The 21,218-nt window shown below is 34.8% G+C and overlaps 1 protein-coding gene across 1 annotated transcript in view; it reads right to left on the bottom strand.

Annotated features, from left to right (window-relative positions):
- The window catches only part of swm (Zinc finger protein swm), a gene marked incomplete in the record, with an annotated part of 120,499 nt that overhangs the window by 48,657 nt on the left and 50,624 nt on the right, over window positions 1–21,218 (bottom strand). The window contains 5 exon segments of the mRNA XM_081728467.1: window positions 662–802; window positions 1,460–1,636; window positions 2,723–2,874; window positions 13,962–14,030; window positions 18,848–19,087. Coding sequence (XP_081584593.1) covers window positions 662–802; window positions 1,460–1,636; window positions 2,723–2,874; window positions 13,962–14,030; window positions 18,848–19,087 — 779 coding nt within the window.

Below are 21,218 nucleotides of genomic sequence, written 5' to 3'. Positions count from 1 at the left end.
TATCCTGGTTTCTATTCTAAACGAAACTATTTTCTCCTCTACAACCACAGAGTATATAAAACGAAGCAAATAATTACTTAAGTCTTTTACAACTTTTATAGGTTTCTTCGAGTATTCACTAATTCCGAAAATGATAAAAGATTTTGAAAATACTGAAGGAATAAACACCACAGCAGTGAGTTGTTAACTTGTTTTTGGAAAGACGGTAGAACAAGGTAGTAGTAGTTTCCGAAGAGGAATTTTCACAGTGGTGACTCAAGAAATATCGACATTGTCTCTACAACGGAGGAAACTGATCAAAGTATGTAGTTCTACTAGAAGCGTATTTCTTAAAAATAAACACATGAAGATGATGAAAAGGATGTAGCGTCGATATGTCGTTACAACTTGGGTGCTGCAGTAAGTATAACTAATTGTTAATTATTCACTAGTTCCTCTATTTAAAAAAATGAAAAAAACTACTTTGACACGTTTGTCACTACACACATTTTCCAAGTATACGGATGTGACCAATTGTCTACCTATGATATCTACTATTTCAATGTGGTACTGCGAAAACATACAGTTCAAGTCACAGCAATGCTTGTTCGTAATGTCGAACTTATTTAATAATACTCAATACCAGTTACCAATTTTGTAATGTGTTCTTAACAGTACTAACCTCATTGTTCTTCTTATTGTGCCAAAACACTTTAATGAAACGATTGTTTAAAACGGCTTCCGTGCTTCGATACGCTGCATTTGCTTCAGCATGACTAGAAAAGGTAATGATGGCAGCTTCCGGATCCCCTTCATAGCACACCTGCAATATTATATATTACGAATGAATTACATTTTTCTTCTCGTTATTGTAAGTTTTCAAATACAATGCAGTTTCTATAGTAGATTTAAATATTCAAGTGTTAATCATAATATTTGGAAAATAAGAATTCAATCTGCTTGGTGCTTTGCATATGGGAAAAGAGGATATTTTTGCCGACGATAAGCACCACCACTTCAATTATGATGAATGAACAGCAGATTTAAAAAAAGAGAAAAAACTCCGAAAGATGGCCTAAAGTTTTAGCGATGTTAAAAACTCAACAGTTAAAATCTTAAATTGAAACACAACAACGAAATACTAAAGTTAATAATAATAAAATAAATAAAATAAAATAAAATAAAATAAAATCTGCTATAATTCCTTGCGTATATGTCCGGTGTGTGAAAAACGAAAACTACAGTATACGGATGGTATTTTATTTGCAAAAGCTCTAATGTATATTTCTTATCTTTCGCCAAATTTCAGAACTTTCGAAATTTGTATTAACCTGTACAAATAATTAAGATATGAGCTCACTTGAAAATCCATTATTTACAACACAAACATTATATCAATCAGTGCACATGATTTTGATTTAGAACTGGTTCCTTGATTAAATGAATTATACGGTAATATAATAATGCACTATACACTTACCTGAATATTTACTATCTTCCCAAATCTTGAAAAATGTTCATTAAGTCGTGCAATATTATTTAAGCCACTTGGTATTTTCTTCAACCCTAGCGAGCAATTGTTTAGATTGTTTTTCCGTGGACCTAATCGACTATAGTCAAAACCAGTCTTTCTCTTCGGAAGCTCATTCAATACCTCCTGTACAAAGAAAGAAACATATATATAAGTTGGAAAATGCTAGTGTTCATATGACGATATGATTTCGAACAAAGTAAAAAAAATCAGAAAAAATGAAATGAAATCTTTGAGTTTTACGTCCCACGGTTATGCCGGTTAAGCTAAAGGAGACGGTGATTATGAGAAATAAATGAAATGGTGGAATGAAGAAAGTGGGAGGAAACGGGAGAACCCCGAGAAAACCCACGCACACGATGTTTGTCCACCACAAAGTAAAAAAAATAAGAATCTCAATTAAAAACACATGAATAAATCACTTGAAATGTATGAAAAAGAGTTAATCTTGTGGGTTATGTTAATCGCCAAACTTTTAAAAAAAGGAATTTTAAAAAAAATAAGTGAAATTAAGCTATGATCGGTTCAAGTACCACTGCATTGATATTTTCATATTCCACTCCTTTATTTAAACTTTACGTTGCTATTTTCTGAATTCACAGTTTATTGTTCTTCAGGTTGTGAAATGTTATTGCCATTAAAACATAAAATTCAGAAATGTATCATAGTTCTATATGGAAACATATTCCAACACATACATAAACGGGCTCCAGATCATGAAATTAAGATTAACTCTCTTTAGGTACTTGTTACATACATGGTTATTACTAATAATCTTACCGATTAGCAAGACCCATGACTCACATTTAATGACACTCGGTTGCATATGTGGTATCAATGGGAAGAGAAACTTAACACATATTAGCATAACAATTTGATTAAGTAATGTTCTGCAAATATCAAAACTGTCTTTAGAGTTATCAAGTAGACAATATCACGAGAAAAATGTGCCTTTTGATTAAATTAATTCAATATTCTTTTTTGTACGTTAACAGTAAGCGGAAGAACTACAACTAAATGATTTATCTAATGGAATTCTCTATATCCATACTAATACTTTCAGATTGAAAAACTACTATTATTATTATTATTATTTTCGTGCGCCCGCGTGCGTGTAATATCGTAATATTGTGCCCATCGGAGAAAAGTAATTGTAAATATTTAATAGCATGTCTCTCTTTTCAGTTAATCAATTAAAACTCTGGCGCTTACCTTGTTTCCGCTTACATAAGCACCTCCATCCATCTCAAATTTATGGTCGTACCTCTGAGATTCATCTGCGACAGGTACGCTAATTAGTTCCCTCTGTGGCTGCTGATAAGGCGCCTGGCGAGGCGCGACATTCCGTATTCCTCCCGAATTCACTGAAATTAAATAGTAATAACAATAATAAGCTCTACTCCTCAAGAAGAATGTAGAACAATCTACACACATGCTTTTTAAATGTTTAAACATACGTTTTTTTCAATGTTATCACAAACAGTCATGCCCAATACTCCATCATTTCGTTTATGAAAACGAGTTCAAATTATCTTAAAATGATTAAAATTTAGCAACAGAAGTTATAACAAAACAGGCCAGAAAATGTACTTCGCTGTCAATAACAAGATAGGTTTATCGAAGTATTTAGCTTTAATTCAATAATGTTCAATACATCAAATGATTCACTCTGAAACAAAGTTATTATTAGCTTAGGTCTAGAATAATAATTGTTATTCAATTCCAAAAGACGTAAATATTGTAGGGTTACCAGAACATGTGGGCATTGTCTGCAAAAAAAAAATATTAACAAAGCGTTGAAAACTATCCAAGTTTTTCAAAGGTCTGAATCAAGGAAGTTGACTCACTAGTCCAAACATTCCTGAAAAGCAACGGTCATTACGCCATGAATTGACCAAAACCATAGGTGGGAAAAAATGTGTAATACTACACGTACTTACACACAAAATATGCGATCGTTTCCTACGATTCAAAACTAGAAACGTGAAAAGGCCTGCAACCATAGGCACTTTGAAAAATGTTTCTATACATAATTGAAATATCAACACTTTAATATTCAGTAAAATACATGTATGTTCCCTGGAACATAATGTACGTCTTCCACCTAGAAAAAGATGTGTAAACACACAAAATACAAATGCTCTCGTAGCATCGTAAAATATGTCTCTGCAAGACAAAATACATGAGACCTATTAAAAGAAAAACAGGATACAAACACAAAAAATATAGTCAACGACATTACAACTTTCTGGTCGGAATGAAACATCAAAATTAAATTCCCTACAAAACAGTTATGTCATTCCAAGACAGTTAAAGTTTCTTAGACATCTTCGCTACAAAATATTCAAAATGGTCTTATTAACACATTAAAATTCAGTCATCGAGCATATGAAATAATTGACAGAAAGTGATTTTCATAAAACGTTACGGCTTCATGCTGTTGGAAAGAAAGAAAATAAGTTTATTTTCCGGGATCTATATCGCTATCTCTAAGACGGCTGAAACCTCATAAATAATTAATGGGCCATGTCGACTTTTTAAAGAAAATCATCCGTCACTGGTGGTGTGGCTGAAACCTAAAGATTTGTATTCCAAATCTTTGGCCATGTTGATTTCTGAAGGAAATCCTCCATACCATTTGCTATGGCTGAAACGTAAAGATTTGTATTCCAAATCTTTGGTCATGCTGATTTCTAAAAATCCTCCATAGTGTTAGCAATTTTGCTAATAAATTTCAAATAGTTTTGGGACATACTGTGACTAACATATAACTTTCTCAAAATTAGTATAAAAAACATTACAATATATTATCATATAAATGCACATAATATAATTACGATTCATAAATACTAAAATATTCACTGGCGTATTACTAGACGATAAAATATACTGAAAAAATTTAATTTAAGAATACACATACTTAGTTACGGGCAAGGGTGGATAACTTAACGAAATGTGCAATATTTACAATTCGTTATCTGTTACTGTTACTATTCCGTAACCCATTTCTGCACCTAATTAATAACGTTATTAGTCAGTGTAACATTTAAAATGGTACGCTCTGAATAACGTTACTTACTGGAACATTCTGCATTTTGGTACTGTAGTTACAGTCACTACGGGATTAGCGTTACTCGAAATACCACCTATGTTGTACCTGCTTGAGATTGTTAAGATAAAACTGGTTCCAATAAATACCAGTTCTCCCTCGAACCCAAGGTGCTTTGTTCCTTGATTTTAGCGATATGAAAGATATTGAAATTCTGCAGAACATTTTTGTGTAAGTAGACATATTTTTGTTATGATGAGTACCATTTCTATGTTTTTCTTTTCTTTATTGGTTACCTTTCGTACCTATATTTCTTCTTCTTCAATTCTGATGGTCTTGGAGTTACGCTTGAGTAACGTTTAAACATCCTTGGCGACAGGGGGTCTAAGGTGGGCTTAAAAAGAATCTCCATTATACTAGTAAATAAATTCCAGGTTTTTCAGTCTGCTTTCTTTTCCCTCATACTTAAGATTCAGTAAACACCTTAGGCCACGGGCACATGTTTTTTGAGAATAGCATTACTTTGATTGTTCTGTATTTAAAAAGAGAAATGATCAAAGAGTGAAGTTTTTAATATAAGCTTATTGATAAGACTTTACTTCTTGTGATGACACTGCCGATAGTTGAGTTGATTTGGAGTTTAACGTCCTTTTCGGCAACGAGACTTTATGAGATGGGACCTACTGATTAACGTGGAATCCGAACCACATGAGCTCACGCCGGGAATCGAACCCGGGTCTCCCAGGCCAAAGGCGCGTACGCTAAGCGCTTAGCCATGAAAGAGCTCACTGCCGGTAGCCACCAGATATGTCTATTTTACAACACACTTGCACTGCCCAATGTCATTGAAGCTCGAGGTCACTTCCCACCACGGATCGATCCCGGGACTACATACACCAAAGTTACACATACACTGGCCACCAGGGAAGCAGGAAGGACATTTCATTTGCTTGCAAGCAATTTAGTTTATAAATCAAATACATATCAGACATCAGTGGCGTAGCGAGAAACTCATCAAGGGGGACCCACACACAACCATTATATATATATATATATATATATATATATATAGGGTCGGATAAAGGATTTTCTGAGGGAGGTGCACCAATAACTGCCAGTACATTTGAATTGAATTGGAATTTTTTAAATGCCTTTAGGCACCTGTGATGTGAATGAGGAAATGCATTGGAAATGCCAAGTGTCTGTTCTCGGAGAATTCTTTTGTTGAACTTTCAGAAAATTGACTTAAACTATCGATTTTGCAATAGTTTCCCTTTGATTTAAGCCCAAATCGAAACATGACAATAAATTTTCGGAAAGTGTTGCTATCTTCACTCATAGCTTCTCACTTTAGGTAGTGTATATTTACTAGGAAGGGGGGTGCACGTGCACCCCCTAAATCCGGCCCTATATATATATATATATATATATATATATATATATATATATATATATATATATATATATATCTGGGTTGAAAAATTCGGAGTGCTAGGTCACCATGGCAACTAGAAATACGTATCTGGTGCAGGGTTGTTTTGTTTAAAACAAGTAATTAAAACTCTTATTAAACAATTGGTTTTGTTTAAATCAAATTTTATATACGTTTTAAACATTTGTATTTTTCAAGACTTATTTTAAACATATTTTTATTTTATCTTATTTTTGTAAAAAATCTGCCAGAGAAAGAAAATTGTCAAAAAGTGCTACCCATTCAGAAGACTATTTTCTTCCCATGTGAATGTTTTGACTTCTCGTGGCTACAGCAGGTCAATGTGGTAATCTACAATTTATTTTGTCTCATTTTCTCCCTTTGTTTTTAACGGTCATTGTTGTATTGTTTAAATGGTTATAAGTTAACTTGCGAGAAAGTGTCATAGTCGAAGGTTAGACTACTTGTAGGACTGATATTAAATGTAAATAAAAGAATTATCATGGAAACAAGTTTTTGTGTTGGATTCAGAAAACAAACAAAGGGTTTTTTGCTAAATTGCGGTTCTGAAATTAAAATATCGCATTCGTTGATATAGTAATCTATATGTTGGTTTTCAACAGGTACATTCGCGAAGTGTTCCCTCGAGATTCGTGTAAAATTGATTCAAATGCAAAGTTCTCCGTGGCCCAATGTGTATTGTACTAATTTAAGCAGCCCATACCGGTAATTTCCATATTTATGGGCCTTCATATATCCGGAATTCAATCATACACTACTATAACACTCAAAAAGTCGATATGGCCCATTAATTATTTATGAGGTTTCAGCCGTCTTAGAGATATCGATATAGATCCCGAAAAATAAACACACACATGGCGAGCAGATGTCATTTTGATTTTGTGACGTACCGAATTTTCTTTATACATGTCCACGAAATCACAATCTTCTTTTCTTGATATACAGAATCATGCTTGTTTGTTGGAATTACTATGAACGTCAGTTTTGACACTTAAGTTTTTTTTTTTTTTTTTTTTATTTGTGGAAAAACGATTTTTCGTTCTTTTTCTTTAAACAACACAAGGCACTACTAAACAAAAAAAAAAAGAAGAAGAAGAAGAAGAAAGAGGCCATACAGGTGAAAACCTAATTTTGTTTGCACATTGTCAGTTTATAATGTGTTTATGTTTTCATTCATTTTACTTTTTCAATGATTTTCATATTTTTCAAATATATTACAGTAACTAGCAGCGTTCACCCCGCTTCGCTGCGGTCACCCCGGAACGCAATAAACTTTGTTACTTAGATAATTTTTACTTTTTCGCTTTCAAGTGATATGATAAAAACCATAGAAGATTGCAGTAAATCTTAACATTATATCGCCTGTCATTTATGTTAACCCGCCCCGCTTCGCTGCGGTCATCCCGGTGCTGGCATATTGTAAAAGTGTCTGTAAAAATAAGCAAATCAATTAAAAAATTTTAAACAGAAGATTCAAGCTATTTTCCGCTGTATATCGCCTGTCATTTATGTTAACCCGCCGAGTGACACGGTCATGCGGGTTGCATATGAATACGTTTATTTTTACCTATGATGAACTAATAACAAAGGATTTGTACGTTATGGACACTTGAATGGTCAATTATCTCAAGACACTGGTAATTAAAAATTAAAGTGATATGATAAAAACCATCTAGGGTCCAAATCCTAATAACCCCCCAAAAATGAAAGAAATTAGTTCAGCCGTATTAGCGTGATGAGCGGACAAAGGATTTTATCATATTACCAGTGTCTTGAGATAATTGACCATTCAAGTGTCCATAACGTATTTATATATTTTTACCTATGATGAACTAATAACAAAGGATTTGTACGTTATGGACACTTGAATGGTCAATTATCTCAAGACACTGGTAATTAAAAATTAAAGTGATATGATAAAAACCATCTAGGGTCCAAATCCTAATAACCCCCCAAAAATGAAAGAAATTGGTTCAGCCGTATTAGCGTGATGAGCGGACAAAGGATTTTGTACGTTCTCTTTTATATATATAGATATTGAGACTTTGACAATAATTTTAATACGTTTAACATGTTTGCTATTTGCATATTCATTCATATTTTAATGTTTTAAATACAGATATCAATATATTTTAAAAGAAGACATTTACTAACTTTTATTGAGACGTTTGATACTTATTGGAGTTGATATTTTCATGAATAGTTATTGTGTGTGTATATTTACTTCATGTTATACCAAATAAAGTGATCGAAACGGAACACTTAGAACATTCTGCGAAAAGCATTTTTTTAAAAGTAAGAATTTAAATAGCCCTATGAACGCCTTCCGCGCACTTACAGTGAAAAAAGTTATTAAATACAGGTGTTTAACCCATGCCTCATTCCTCACACCAGTGTATTAAAAAAAATCTCCCCTTTCCTTCTCATCAACTCATCGTTGGAGAACCATGGAGGATATTCAACACAGCTCATGCAGGAAACTCATCATGTTCTAGAGAGTGAGCAAGTCATTTAACTATTTCAAATAACCCTTTTACAGATGAAAAACCATTCAGCGTTTATGCACGTAAGTCTCAAACCATATCACAGTGTTGCCAACTAACTGATTTTAATTTTTTGGTGAAAAACCTAATTTCTGGACGCTCTGTATATTTCGCAAAGACAGTGATTACACTATAGTGAACAAGATTTTGGCACAGAAATGAAAATACCTGACTCTAATAGAACTTTTCACGTAGAATTCGAATCTACAATCAGTTTTTCTCCATCACCCTCAGTTTCCCCGTGACAGAGGGATTTTTGTAAAATTTCCTCTCATTTATATATATATATATATATATATATATATATATATATATATATATATATATATATATATATATATATATATATATACCTGTAGCTCGGGTCCCTTAGGTATATAAACACACAAATTGTATTGTATGTTAGCTTGATTTATACTCTAAGTTTCATAAGAATCGCATTATTCTTTCTAGAGAAATAAACATATTTATATAAAAATATGCTATGTGTACTGTTCATTTTACCATATTCATTAGTGCATATAAAATCACATATAACTTCCACGAAAATTACAATATAAGCACGGTTTATACCTCATTGGATTTGAAATAAAACATATTTTCAAAAATGTATACGCAGTGTCACCATTTTTGTATGAGGGAATTTCTAGAGGGATTTTGTGGGAAATTCCCTCCAAAAAGTAGTTTATAAGATTTTTTTGTTTCAACTTGCTATTTGTATATAGTGATACAGAAACAGGAACTGCACTAAAACATAATTATGTCTACTTAATAAATAATGTTAATTTCATGTGAATCGCGTTATTCCGTCTAGAGATATAAACTATTGTGTCTATTTATAGGTAATAAAGAATATACTATGCAAGACTTTTACCAAACACAAAAACCTAACGTTGACGTATTATTGTCGGCATATAGATGGATACTCAAATACAAGCACAAATACATGCATGCTTTCTGTGGAAAATAAGTCACATTTTAATATTTTGATCTGGCAACAATGCATAAAACATGATGACTCACGTAGCCTTATGACTTAGTAGCGTTGAGTGACGGTCCAAGCTGGACGTGTTTTAGATGTGGCCGCGTGTAAGTTGAAGTGTTTGTGCATTGTGGAGTTCGAATAGTTTGTGTTGTGTGGTGATGCACTGAGTTAGATTACGCTTGTGCTGCTTCATGATTGATGGAGTGTAGATTCGTGTGTGTGTGTGATACCTTAAAGGATACAAGATGCCGAGGAAGTGTGTAAATCACCCGGACAATTTCTGTTATGTATGTGGGGAGCTGACATTTAAATCGCAACGTCGATGTTCTACTCCACTTGTGAGGAAGTGTTATCAGTTATATTTTGGTTGCTGTGTAGGAGACCAAGGTAAGAATTGGGCTCCTCACTACATTTGTTGTACTTGCGTGAAACGTCTGACTGGGTGGGCAAATCGTGAACGAAACATGAACTTCGCAGTACCGATGATCTGGAGGGAACCAAAGATCATTCTTCAGACTGCTACTTTTGTACGATACAGATAAAAGGAATAACCAGTAAATCTAAGCACAAAGTACAGTACCCTAATTTGCCATCAGCAATTAGGCCAGTTCCACACAGTGCAGAATTACCTGTACCAGTACCTCCTGCTCATCTTACGGTAAATGACGATTACGTACTTGAGGCAACTACTGAAGTTCCAAATGAAGAAGATGATCCTACTTATGTAGGAAGCACATCTACATTGGATCCCCATCTGATAACTCAGGGTGAACTAAATGACCTCATACGAGATTTAAAACTCTCCAAGATACAGGCAAACTTCTTGCTTCTAGACTTAAAAGCTGGAATCTGCTCCATCGTGACACTAAAGTGTGTATTTTTCGAAACCGTCATACAGAGTTTCAAAACTACTATTCTCAAGAAAATGATTTAGTGTATTGTAATAATGTCTGTGCTGTGATGGATACACTCGGACATGCACATATAAGTACAGAGTGGAGATTATTTATTGACTCTTCCAAAACTAGTTTGTAGGCTGTTCTTTTGCACAATGCCAACAAATTTCCTTCAGTGCCTTTGGCTTATGCAACTAATATGAAGGAAACCTATGAAAACATCAAAATATTGTTAGAAAGAATTCAGTATGAGAAATACAAGTGGACTGTTTGCTGTGATTTACAAGTTATTTCTTTGTTAATGGGTTTGCAGCTTGGTTATACGAAATATTGTTGTTTCCTCTGCGAATGGGACAGCAGGAACAAAACGGAACATTACATCAAGAAGGAATGGCCAAAGCGTGTATTAACTCCTGGACAGAAGAATGTTGTTTATTCCTCACTGGTGAGCCTTGATAAGATAATTCTACCTCCTCTTCACATAAAGTTGGGGCTCTTCAAAAACTTTGTTAAGGCAATGGACAAAAGTAATGCAGGATTTTGTTACCTCAAGGAAAAATTTCCTCGGGTTAGTGACGCTAAAATCAAGGAAGGGATTTTTGTAAGCCCCCAAATAAGACGTTTGATTCGTGACCAAAAATTTGAGGATCTCTTAACTCCGGTTGAGAAAGCAGCTTGGTGTTCATTTAAATGTTTAACAGAGAATTTTTTTAGGAAACCAGGAAGCCCCAAATTACTGTGAAATTGTGAGTGATTTCCTGCAATCATTCAAAGAAATGGGTTGCAACATGTCCCTTAAAGTTCACTTTCTAGACTCCCACCTGGATTTCTTTCTTGAAAACATTGGTGCTGTTAGTGATGAGCATGGGGAACGCTTTCATCAGGACATTTCCTCCATGGAGAAGAGATACCACGGACAGTGGAGTTCACAAATGCTAGCTGATTACTGTTGGACACTCAAGAGAGATGTTCCAGAAGCCAAACACAGAAGAAAGTCGACAACTAAAACATTTTAGTTAAGGTAAGTAAGTGTTCATTTATTAAGAAGATACCACTATTTTGTATTATTTATTAAGTAGACATAATTATGTTTTAGTGCAGTTCCTGTTTCTGTATCACTATATACAAATAGCAAGTTAGGACAAAAAAATCTTATAAACTACTTTTTGGAGGGAATCTCCCACAAAATCCCTCATACAAAAAAAGGTGACACCGTGTATACATCACTGAAAATATGTTTTATATCAAATCCAATGAGGTATAAACCGTGCTTATATTGTAATTTTCGTGGAAGTTATATATGATTTTATACGGTAAAATGAACAGTACACATAGCATATTTTTTATATAAATATGTTTATATCTCTAGAAAGAATAATGCGATTCTTATGAAACTTAGAGGGGTTACTAAGTATAAATCAAGCTAACATACAATATAATTTGTATGTTTATATACCTAAGGATACCCGAGCTACAGGTATGAAAATGGTAAAAAAGGGGGGAGAATTTGAGGGGAAATTTCCCGAAAATACCTCTGTCACGGGAAAACTGAGGGTGATGAAGAAAAACTGATTGCAGATTCGAATTCTACGTGAAAAGTTCTTTTAGAATAAGGTATTTCTTCCGTGTGCCAGAGAAAAGGTTTTTTTTTTTTTTTCCGACTAGTGTTATTTTTTCGATTTATATTTTATTCTACGACGCAAATATGTTCTTTGTTTGGTGGGAATTACTTCCTTCCCACGCAACTGTACAAAGAAGTCTTTCATTGTTTTTTCATATATACATTTAAAACATTGCTTGTGGTGAGAACGTTTCAGTGAGCGACGAATCTTTTCAGTGTTTCTCCCTGACTTATCAATATGCACAGTATATATTCTACAGTTATTTGGAACTGAATTAAGTGCTTTCCTTAATCGTTTATGGAAATATTGCAGTAGATTAGTGCAGATCAGAGTAGACCAGGTGTTCAAGTGTCCGATCGTCGCCAGCCATATCGCTTTTCCAGTTCGTTACCTGTCGTTTCACACGACCGAGTTATCGCAATGTTCCGTGCGTCGTGGCCAGTGGACTAAAATTAACATCAATTCTTTTCCGTATTCTATTTGCATGTATCTACAGGTGATTTAACCCGAGTATTTTTAAGAATGAGCTGCCAACATTGATTAATGGACCAATGCAGCTCGCATCTCGAACTTCTTGGTTCGGGGAGTGTTACTCCACGTTACGAAGCAGCAACCACGCACGTCGTGTCGAGCTTCTAGTATAATATTGTGTTAAGGGGCATAAGCTATTAGCCGGTGAAGGATGTTTTCTTACGGTTAGCCCCAATCAATAAGTCCCAGGTTCATATACCTAGTGCAACAGTTATAAACGCGACCTCCACCATTAGCATTCCACTTTGAAGACTATTCAATTTTGCTGAAGACTCATGTCGACTCTTCAGGACTGTTTGGAGTAGCAACGAGATTAGTACGTGGGATTATCCCGGCGACACTTCCCCCAGTGTTAATCCCCCAAGTGCGTCAATGGTGTGAGAAAAGTATTTATAGTGAAATTTCAATTATAATCTTATATATATCAAAGTGATAAGGGCTACAGTATAGTGAAAAGTGAAGTGTGATTTTAATAAAGCAAATAATTATACATAATCAGTGTTAAGTGCTGTGTCGTTTCTCTTCATTATTTTTCTTTTTAATAGTATTTAATAAATAAGTTGAGTTGATTTTAGTTTAGCGTCCCTTTCAGCAACGAGGCTATTTGAGACGTGGACCTACTGATTAACGTGGAATCCGAACCACAGGAGCTCCCGCCGGGAATCGAACCCGGGTCTCCCGCGCCTCTAATAAATAAGTACAGTGTCCTTTAACCCAGTGAGATTTCGTTGTGTGTGTGTGAGTGATGGTCTGGATGACCGTCTGATCGCCCGTGAGGTTTTCGAGACGAGACATCCGAACCTCTCGGCGCCTAATGCTCATCTCATCATAGAGACCGACGAGCTATTTGGGAACAATTTTGTAATCCCTTCTTGGAGAGGTCCTTCAACGTCCTTCCCAGGTAAGTCCAGGTCTCAGGAGAATACTCATTGGCAGGACCACAGAGGGCAACGGAGGACAGACTACAATCAGGCGATTACAAATAAATGGTACCCGAACAGTGACCCGATACTCTGGGCGATTACAATAAATATATATATATATATTTGATGCTTTGGTTAGTTTTGTTTTAATAATACTGTAAAATATTTCCAAAGCTATAATGAAAAAGATGCAAGTGGTAAGGTATATATTGGACAAATTTCCCTGATTACCTATATGTTTCCCTGACTTTGGCTGACCAAATGTCGTTTCCCTGACTGTGATTTTCCAGGTCTTTAGAATGTTTGTGTAACTGCCTATCTGTAATTGAAATTTATACCATCTTCGGAGATTTTTGATTGAAGTTTTAGAAATATGTGTTGCAGATGTTTACGAACTGTCTTCAGGGAACATGGAAGTGAGTGTGAAAAATTATATGATCAATACTTACATGGTGGTGGTCCATGAGTTCCCCACGAGATTCTTGGATCCATACTTGGAGCGTCAGGATTATAAGGCTCTGTAATATAAGAAAATGAGTGGACTCAATACAGTTTGCCCCATAATATTTAAATAAACAACAAATACACATTAACAGCTAACAATATTTCCGGCAAACGTTAACAGCTAACAATATTTCCAGCAAAACAGTAAAACTCTGGTTTCATATGCTTCATAAACCATGGAAACTATTACAACAACAACAACAACAACAAAAAAAAAAAAAAAAAAAAAAAACATTAACCCCACTTTTCCTCCTCCGTTCCTTCCTCCAAAACAACCTGTTTGATGAATATTGTACACGTAATTGTTGTAGTTGGTACAAAAATGCTTCGACGCGGTAAGATTATATTATAAACTCCCTATAGCTCATTCAAATATATTTTATGAAATCAAAAGATGAAAACATTCTCCTGGCCTGAAAAAGACAACGTAATAGGCTTCTTCACAGGCATGAGCCAATAATTCCATGACAAACTTCAATCAAATACACAAATCTATGGTACGGATTACTTCTTTCGTAGATTCAACGTAAAATAATAATAATAATAATAGAATATAAGTTTACTATAACTGATTGGCGGATGACGTATAACCACAGACTGACAGAACAACTTGCAATTTTCTTTCGTTTCTGTTGCTGTCCAGCAGTTCCAGATTTGATCTCTAGCTTGCAGAATTCGCAAACAGACGAGAAAATCATTTTATGTGCTCAAACTGCAAGTAGTTTATTGTGAAAAGGTACTTCCACATTCGGTTCAGGAAGATCCTCCAAACTAATTTTATTTCCAAGTGGTATGCAAAGTTTCAAGATACACGATATCTATGCTAAACATTTGTCGTCCTTCTATCACAGAAATGCTGGTGAACTATGTACGACAAGTTTTTCAGTCACAGAAATCAACTGTACGAATAAGGAAATCAACGGAAAGGCTACTTCCTCAACTAAATAAGGACAATAACCAGGATTTGCACAAGTGGGCCCAGTCGTTTATTCAGGTTGGACCCACCAGAAAAAAAGTAACTGGGTTTTTGAGCTTTTCGTTGGTATATTATTGGTACAACTAAGGTGATCACATTGAAACTCATTTTTATCAGATTATGGACTTTTCTTGGGCGAATTAGATACTTTCACGCTAAGGTATACAACAATATTTAAAATATGATCTTTAAAGTTCTGAATGCACTGAATGAATATTTTTAAAAAAATCTTAGCTTGAGATAATTATAGAACAAATTAATGTATGGATTATGCTTATAGCCTGTTTGGAGTAAAATATGCGATTTTATATTTTACAAAATATTTTCCGTGTATACTGTGCTCGCCGACTCGGCGACGCCGAGGGACGTTATCCATTATACATTTGACTGGTTTACGGCCATAGGTGTCGGTACTACAAGTAAATATGTAAATACATTAATAAAACTATTAGATTATTTCTCACTTTAATGGTAACACAAGTATTCTTAAGAAAAATTTGGTTTTCCAACAACAGTTTAGTTCACTCATTTGTTGCTACTCTTCAAATAAGCATTCTTTAGAATCAACACCAGCAAGAGAGTAGAAATTCTTGTCAAATTTAAGAAGCTTAATGCTCGGAGTTCCGAAGACTACGTAACGCTTACTATTTGAAGTGCTGAATTCAAACTTCCGTACTAGTGGAAATTTCAACGTACAGTAAGAAAGCTGCATTTTCGGGAAAAACCCGTCCTGAAAGAAATGCTCGGGAAATTCCCGCAATTAAACGCACAAAGTATCGGAAGTGAATACTTCAACAATAAAACTATTTTATTTTACGTTGGAATATATTTTTCATTTAAGATATTTGGAAACATTTGTCTTATAAAGTATGAATTTTATCTTTGTTACTTGTTTTAAATTAATTTTCGGGAAAGAATTGTCTTGCAACAAGAGCTCGGGAAATTCCCGTAATTGAACGCACAAAGTATCGAAAGTAAACTTCAACAATAAAACCATTTAATTTATAAAACATGAATTGTATGTTTGTTTTAAAGCAATGTATTTGGTATTCATATTTGGCGAATGTCACTGAGGCTCCTGGAATGACTCGGCCTACATTTGTTCCTTTGTTTGCCTGTACCGCATACACTGCAGGTTACAACTTTCTGTCTTTTACGTTTAAATTTTCAGTACAAGCATGAGACACTTTAAATCATAGAGTAATAATATTGTATAAGAGGTTTCAGCTACTCTTGCCGCTGAAACCGTGGCGCCGCCACTCAAGGGAGTTAGGTACCATGAACTGCCAGAAGCAAGAACGAATCAAATCATTCAGAGCGAGTGAGTTTGATAGAATTAGCCAATGATACACTTAGCTACTGCCAGTAGCAGACGATGCAGTTAGTTACAACTCTAGCCGGTAGTGTCGCAGAATCACTTTCGTAATATTGTGAGAACGATTTGAATTTCCATTAGGTATATAGGGAGTGGTTCATCAGGGTAATCAGTGCTCTAAATTTTCTGTATAGATTTTGGCGGCATACCAACATAAAATTTCAAAATGGCGGCTTTTTTTTTTTTTTTTTTTAATAGAGGGTATCCACATTACAAAGCGCAATTTTCGATCTTTTAAGTTGAAATTTTCAGGGTAGAAGCACGAGACACACTAAATTACCTGAATATATTTTGGCGGCGATCCAACAGAAAATTTAAAGATGGCGGCCATTTTTCAAAATAGCGGGTACACATTCTACAGGATGCAATTTTCAAACTTTTAAGTTGAAATTTTGACGGTAGAAGCACGAAATATTCTGAACTGCTCTATACATTTTCTCGGCTATAAAATTTCAAATCTCAAAATGGTGGCCATTTTTCAAAATAGCAGTGAATAGAAAATTGTTGCAAGTTGTGACAATAACAATCTTCAAATATAAATCACATGGTAACACTTTTACCTCAAAGACATTGAAACATTTCGAGAAAAAAAAAAAAAACAAACGAAAAACCCATATCGGCCCAACTGGGTTGTTTTTTTATTTTTCAAAAAAAAAGCCCTTTTTTTAGATCCTGACACTAACGACTTCATATTGATATAAAGCGGAGCCCCTGAGGGTACTTTCAACCAGCATTTATACCAGCGATCACTGGCGCACAACCCGGAAAGATGAGGGGGACATATCTCCCTCAATCTTGAACTGGGGGTACTGTTCCCCCTAATAATTCGACTTGAAATGTGTTTTTTGGGGAGAAATGTGATGATTTGTGTCTAACTACCACAAAGGAAAGTGAGATGAAACTGATGTCATTTGCAGTATAATATACAACAGGTTCACCTCAGAAATCAGATTCATCTACCGTAATATGAGTATCATGGCCCCCTCCCCCGGAATAAGCCTCAAATCAGCCCGCCACCCAATATTGAAAACAACTCTGCACCCTGATCCTCCATAGCATTGTTTTTAAACTTCATTCATATTTTGAACGTCAGTTTTAAAAAATAATAAATAAATGAACAAAGGGAATAGTCTTACCCATTCCTCCCAACGTTGCAGATAGATTTGGGCCGATGCCAGCGATGGAGTGTGTGTGGAACTGAGGGTGTTCAGAAACTGTTCTCCTGGACTGGTCATTCGAGAAACTGTCACTGTTGAAAATCTTGACAATCTTTTGTAACATCTCTCTATTAAACTATAGAGAGATATCAGAGTGTCTACTAAAATTCCAAAATGAAATTTCGTGACATTTTCTTGCCCAAACCATAAAATTTAATAACATTCTCAAGAGCGAATTTGCCCGAATTTTCATGCATGCGATAGAAGCGTACTTTGCTTGCGATTTGGTAGCGTCTAAAGCCGACCACAGACATTTTTGGTGGTGAATTTTGAGGTTTTATAGAACAAAATTTTCCAGTCTATACTTATATTTGTACAGATTTAATTTTTTTTTTTTTTTTTTTTTTAAAAAAAAGCTAAATTTCTTAACTTTCATGACCCTTTTCTGATTTCGTGACATTTTCATGACTTTTGTGACCGACATACACACTGGTATTATAAATGATTGTCAGAATTTTCAACAATTGTCTCAGTAGTACACGTGAGACATGAATCAATTTTCTTTTTTGCAAATGATCATTTACGCACTTCCCAATTAAAGAAAGAAAAAAAAAGCATTATTATGAAATAATGTTTAAGACGACTAGCTTATATCCAATGATACGGGGTAAATTAAGTCAAAAACATTTGATTTAATGTACTATGATAGTGTAAATGAAATTTAAGTTTTACGTCCCACAGTTATGCCGGTTAGGCTAAAGGAGACGGTGATTATGAAAAATGAATGAAATGGTGGAATGAAGGTGGGAGGAAACGGGAGAGCCCCGAGAAAACCCACGCACACGGTACCATGATAGTGCGCAAGGTAAATAATTAAATACAGATAGTAAAAACAATAAATGAAATGGTGAACTGGAAGAAGATGGAATTTCTATAGAAACCTTAAGCACACTGTGTTTGACCACAGTAATGCCAATGTAGCTTCATTTCCAACTCACCATCAAAATATGAGCACCCTGAAAGGAATTCATATTATTCAAATCGGATGAGTATCACAACTATCACTTCGAATGATATAGCACTGGCAAATTCACTTTCATTCCTGTTTCAAGGAAAAATGCTCGTCCTGCTTCTAAATCCTTCCCCGGAAACAGTATGAAAGCTGTCGTAATCAATAGCAAATTTAATAACTGACACTTGGAATGAACAGTGTTACAGCTTTATGAAGAAAGAAAAAAAAAATCTAAGAAATACTACTTTAAAGTTTAAGTTGAAGATAAGTCGCCTACAATAGGTAATAAATTTTATTTGTCTTTGACTTACCCATATTAGCAGGAATTGGGCCTCTAACAGGTGGTCCATTCCGTGGTATTTGTGGCGGCCCAGGTGGCATTCGAGGAGATATACTAGGAACTTCCAGGACTGGAGGTGGCGCCTGTGAAGGAGACACTGCTGCCGTTGGCCCGAAAGTTAACACTCGTGTCAAAGCAACATCTTCCAGAACCACAGGGTCAGCACCATGGTCATATGGACATAGGTCGCCTCGCATACAATAGCCTTTCTCTACAAACGAGATACAATATATTAATATTTCTACAGTCACCCACTTGACTCACATTTACTGAAATAGTGACATATTTCTATTTAGTGTGTACAAAAATACGTTAGAAAGCACAAACATAGTTAGACAACCAGTTTTACAAAAGTTTTAGAACCTTCAAGCTAGTTTTGTAAGTATTTGTGGATTTTTACACATATGTACATTTTACAAGTTAAAAAGAAAGAAAAAAAATCAAGTTCTATAATTTTCTAAAAGAGCATCAGAACGCAAAGGAGTCCAGTTCTCACACGACTGACAAACGTATATTGTACCCCACTTATAGTTTCAAAATTTTTAAACATTAGCTCCATTATTTTGCTAACAGGCTTTAAAAGGATTTTGTTTTCTTCCACTAGGTAAATTCCTGAATGGAGCTCTTAAATGGTTTGAAAATTACTTTTCACCCACCTCCGACCACTGTTAATGTCTGCAATGTAAAATACCGTATATAATAAATCTTAAAGTATATAATCTCAAATTATAAGTCTTGGAAACACTTGAAACGTACTGTATACGACGAGTAATATGCTTGCTATTTCAGAAATATCTGGTTATTTTTTTCCTCTGAATTATTGAAAAAAGAAGAAGAAAAAGAAGTGCATGGAAAACAGTGAGTGTCAAAAGCTATACCTAGTCACACAATCCTAGACTATTGAAATCAAAATTTACTTAATACTCAATTAACAAATTAAAAAACAGAAAAATCAGTGTCAATATCCTTTGCCATACGTTGCTACCCATTTTCGGTGCACTTTAAAACATTTATTATTCATTGTTCATAAATTTTTAATACGTTTGGTTACTTTGACATATAGTTTGCAACCATGAGTTAAGCTTCAGCTTTACTGGTTTTTCGAAGTAGGTCGTCCGGCTGATTGCGACATAATTTCTAACACAATGAGGTTTTTATTCGCAAATCATGAGAATATACGAACTCCTGCATACACAAGCAACGAGTGTATATCGTCAGAGACATTGTTCTTGAAATTATCTATACATTATGAAAGCTAAATTCCCGTTGGCTGTTAGTAGCGGAAGTCAGCTAAGTGCTTTATGAAAATTAACCAAGTGCGCAGTGATAGGTCTTTTGTTTCATCAGTGGTTTCCCCGTATCATGATCCATACTGACATAGAAATTCGTATAGCAGTCACGTCTGCAATATCTAAGAGTTGAATAATATTTTTTTTCTAAATTTTCTTGACATCATCAAAAGATTAGGTATTATGTACAATTAATTGTAATATTTTTAATGATGTATTTATCTGAAATAAAGTCGACAATAATAGGTAAATTTCCGTGTCGTGTGCTTGTATTTACATCCGCTTCGCTTAAGGAAGAAAAACATATCGCCTCTCTCTCCAATTAAATCTGAGACCTCAGCTTATATCCATGAGTAAGGTATTTGTTTCGATTGGTGGTCACAACTTCAACAGAAATCTATCATTGTGTAATCCCCTATGTCATCACAATATCAAAGGAAGAACATCACAGCTTGTCGAAACGCAGGAACAAAGCAAGCGTCCACATGCTACTGGCATCTATAAAAGGGATCGCATGACTCAACGCGAGATCAATAGATGATCAATCGTCATTTTGCAGCTATCAGAAGACTTTTAACTAACTAGCTAGCAGCAAGTCCACTGAATACCATCAGATTACTAAAACTTAAGTGATTTTCACCACTTAAAGCGGTGGACTTAGTTTCACCAGTTTACTTGTTTTCATCGGAGTGTGATCTACCATCATGTGACCCAATGAACTTTGAAGTTCTATGCAGCACCAAATTTCACAAGTGAATACCATTTTTCAATAGCCAATTAGTGATATTGATGGGGATTTGTACACGGCGATCCTAATTGCAACTATTTTGCTAATTATTTTTCCCTTTAGGTTTAATTAGAGATTGGCGGTATTTTGAAAGTTTTTTTTTTTTTCCTTTCTTTCTTCAAAATTCTCGTTTGCGCTACTACTTTCTATGTTTCAAGAGGAAAATCTCATTTTCAATTTCACACACTTTTGCCTGCATGATCCTACTCTAGTTGTCATATTTACTTGAAGTATATCTGATTCTTTTTATTTTATACCTAAGAGCC

The sequence above is a fragment of the Thermobia domestica genome, chromosome 10, assembly GCF_964235325.1.
Source record: "Thermobia domestica chromosome 10, izTheDome1.hap1.1, whole genome shotgun sequence".
Taxonomy (NCBI): domain Eukaryota; kingdom Metazoa; phylum Arthropoda; class Insecta; order Zygentoma; family Lepismatidae; genus Thermobia; species Thermobia domestica.
The sequence above is the reverse complement of the archived record's forward strand: the minus strand, read 5'-3'. Positions and strand labels throughout refer to the sequence as shown.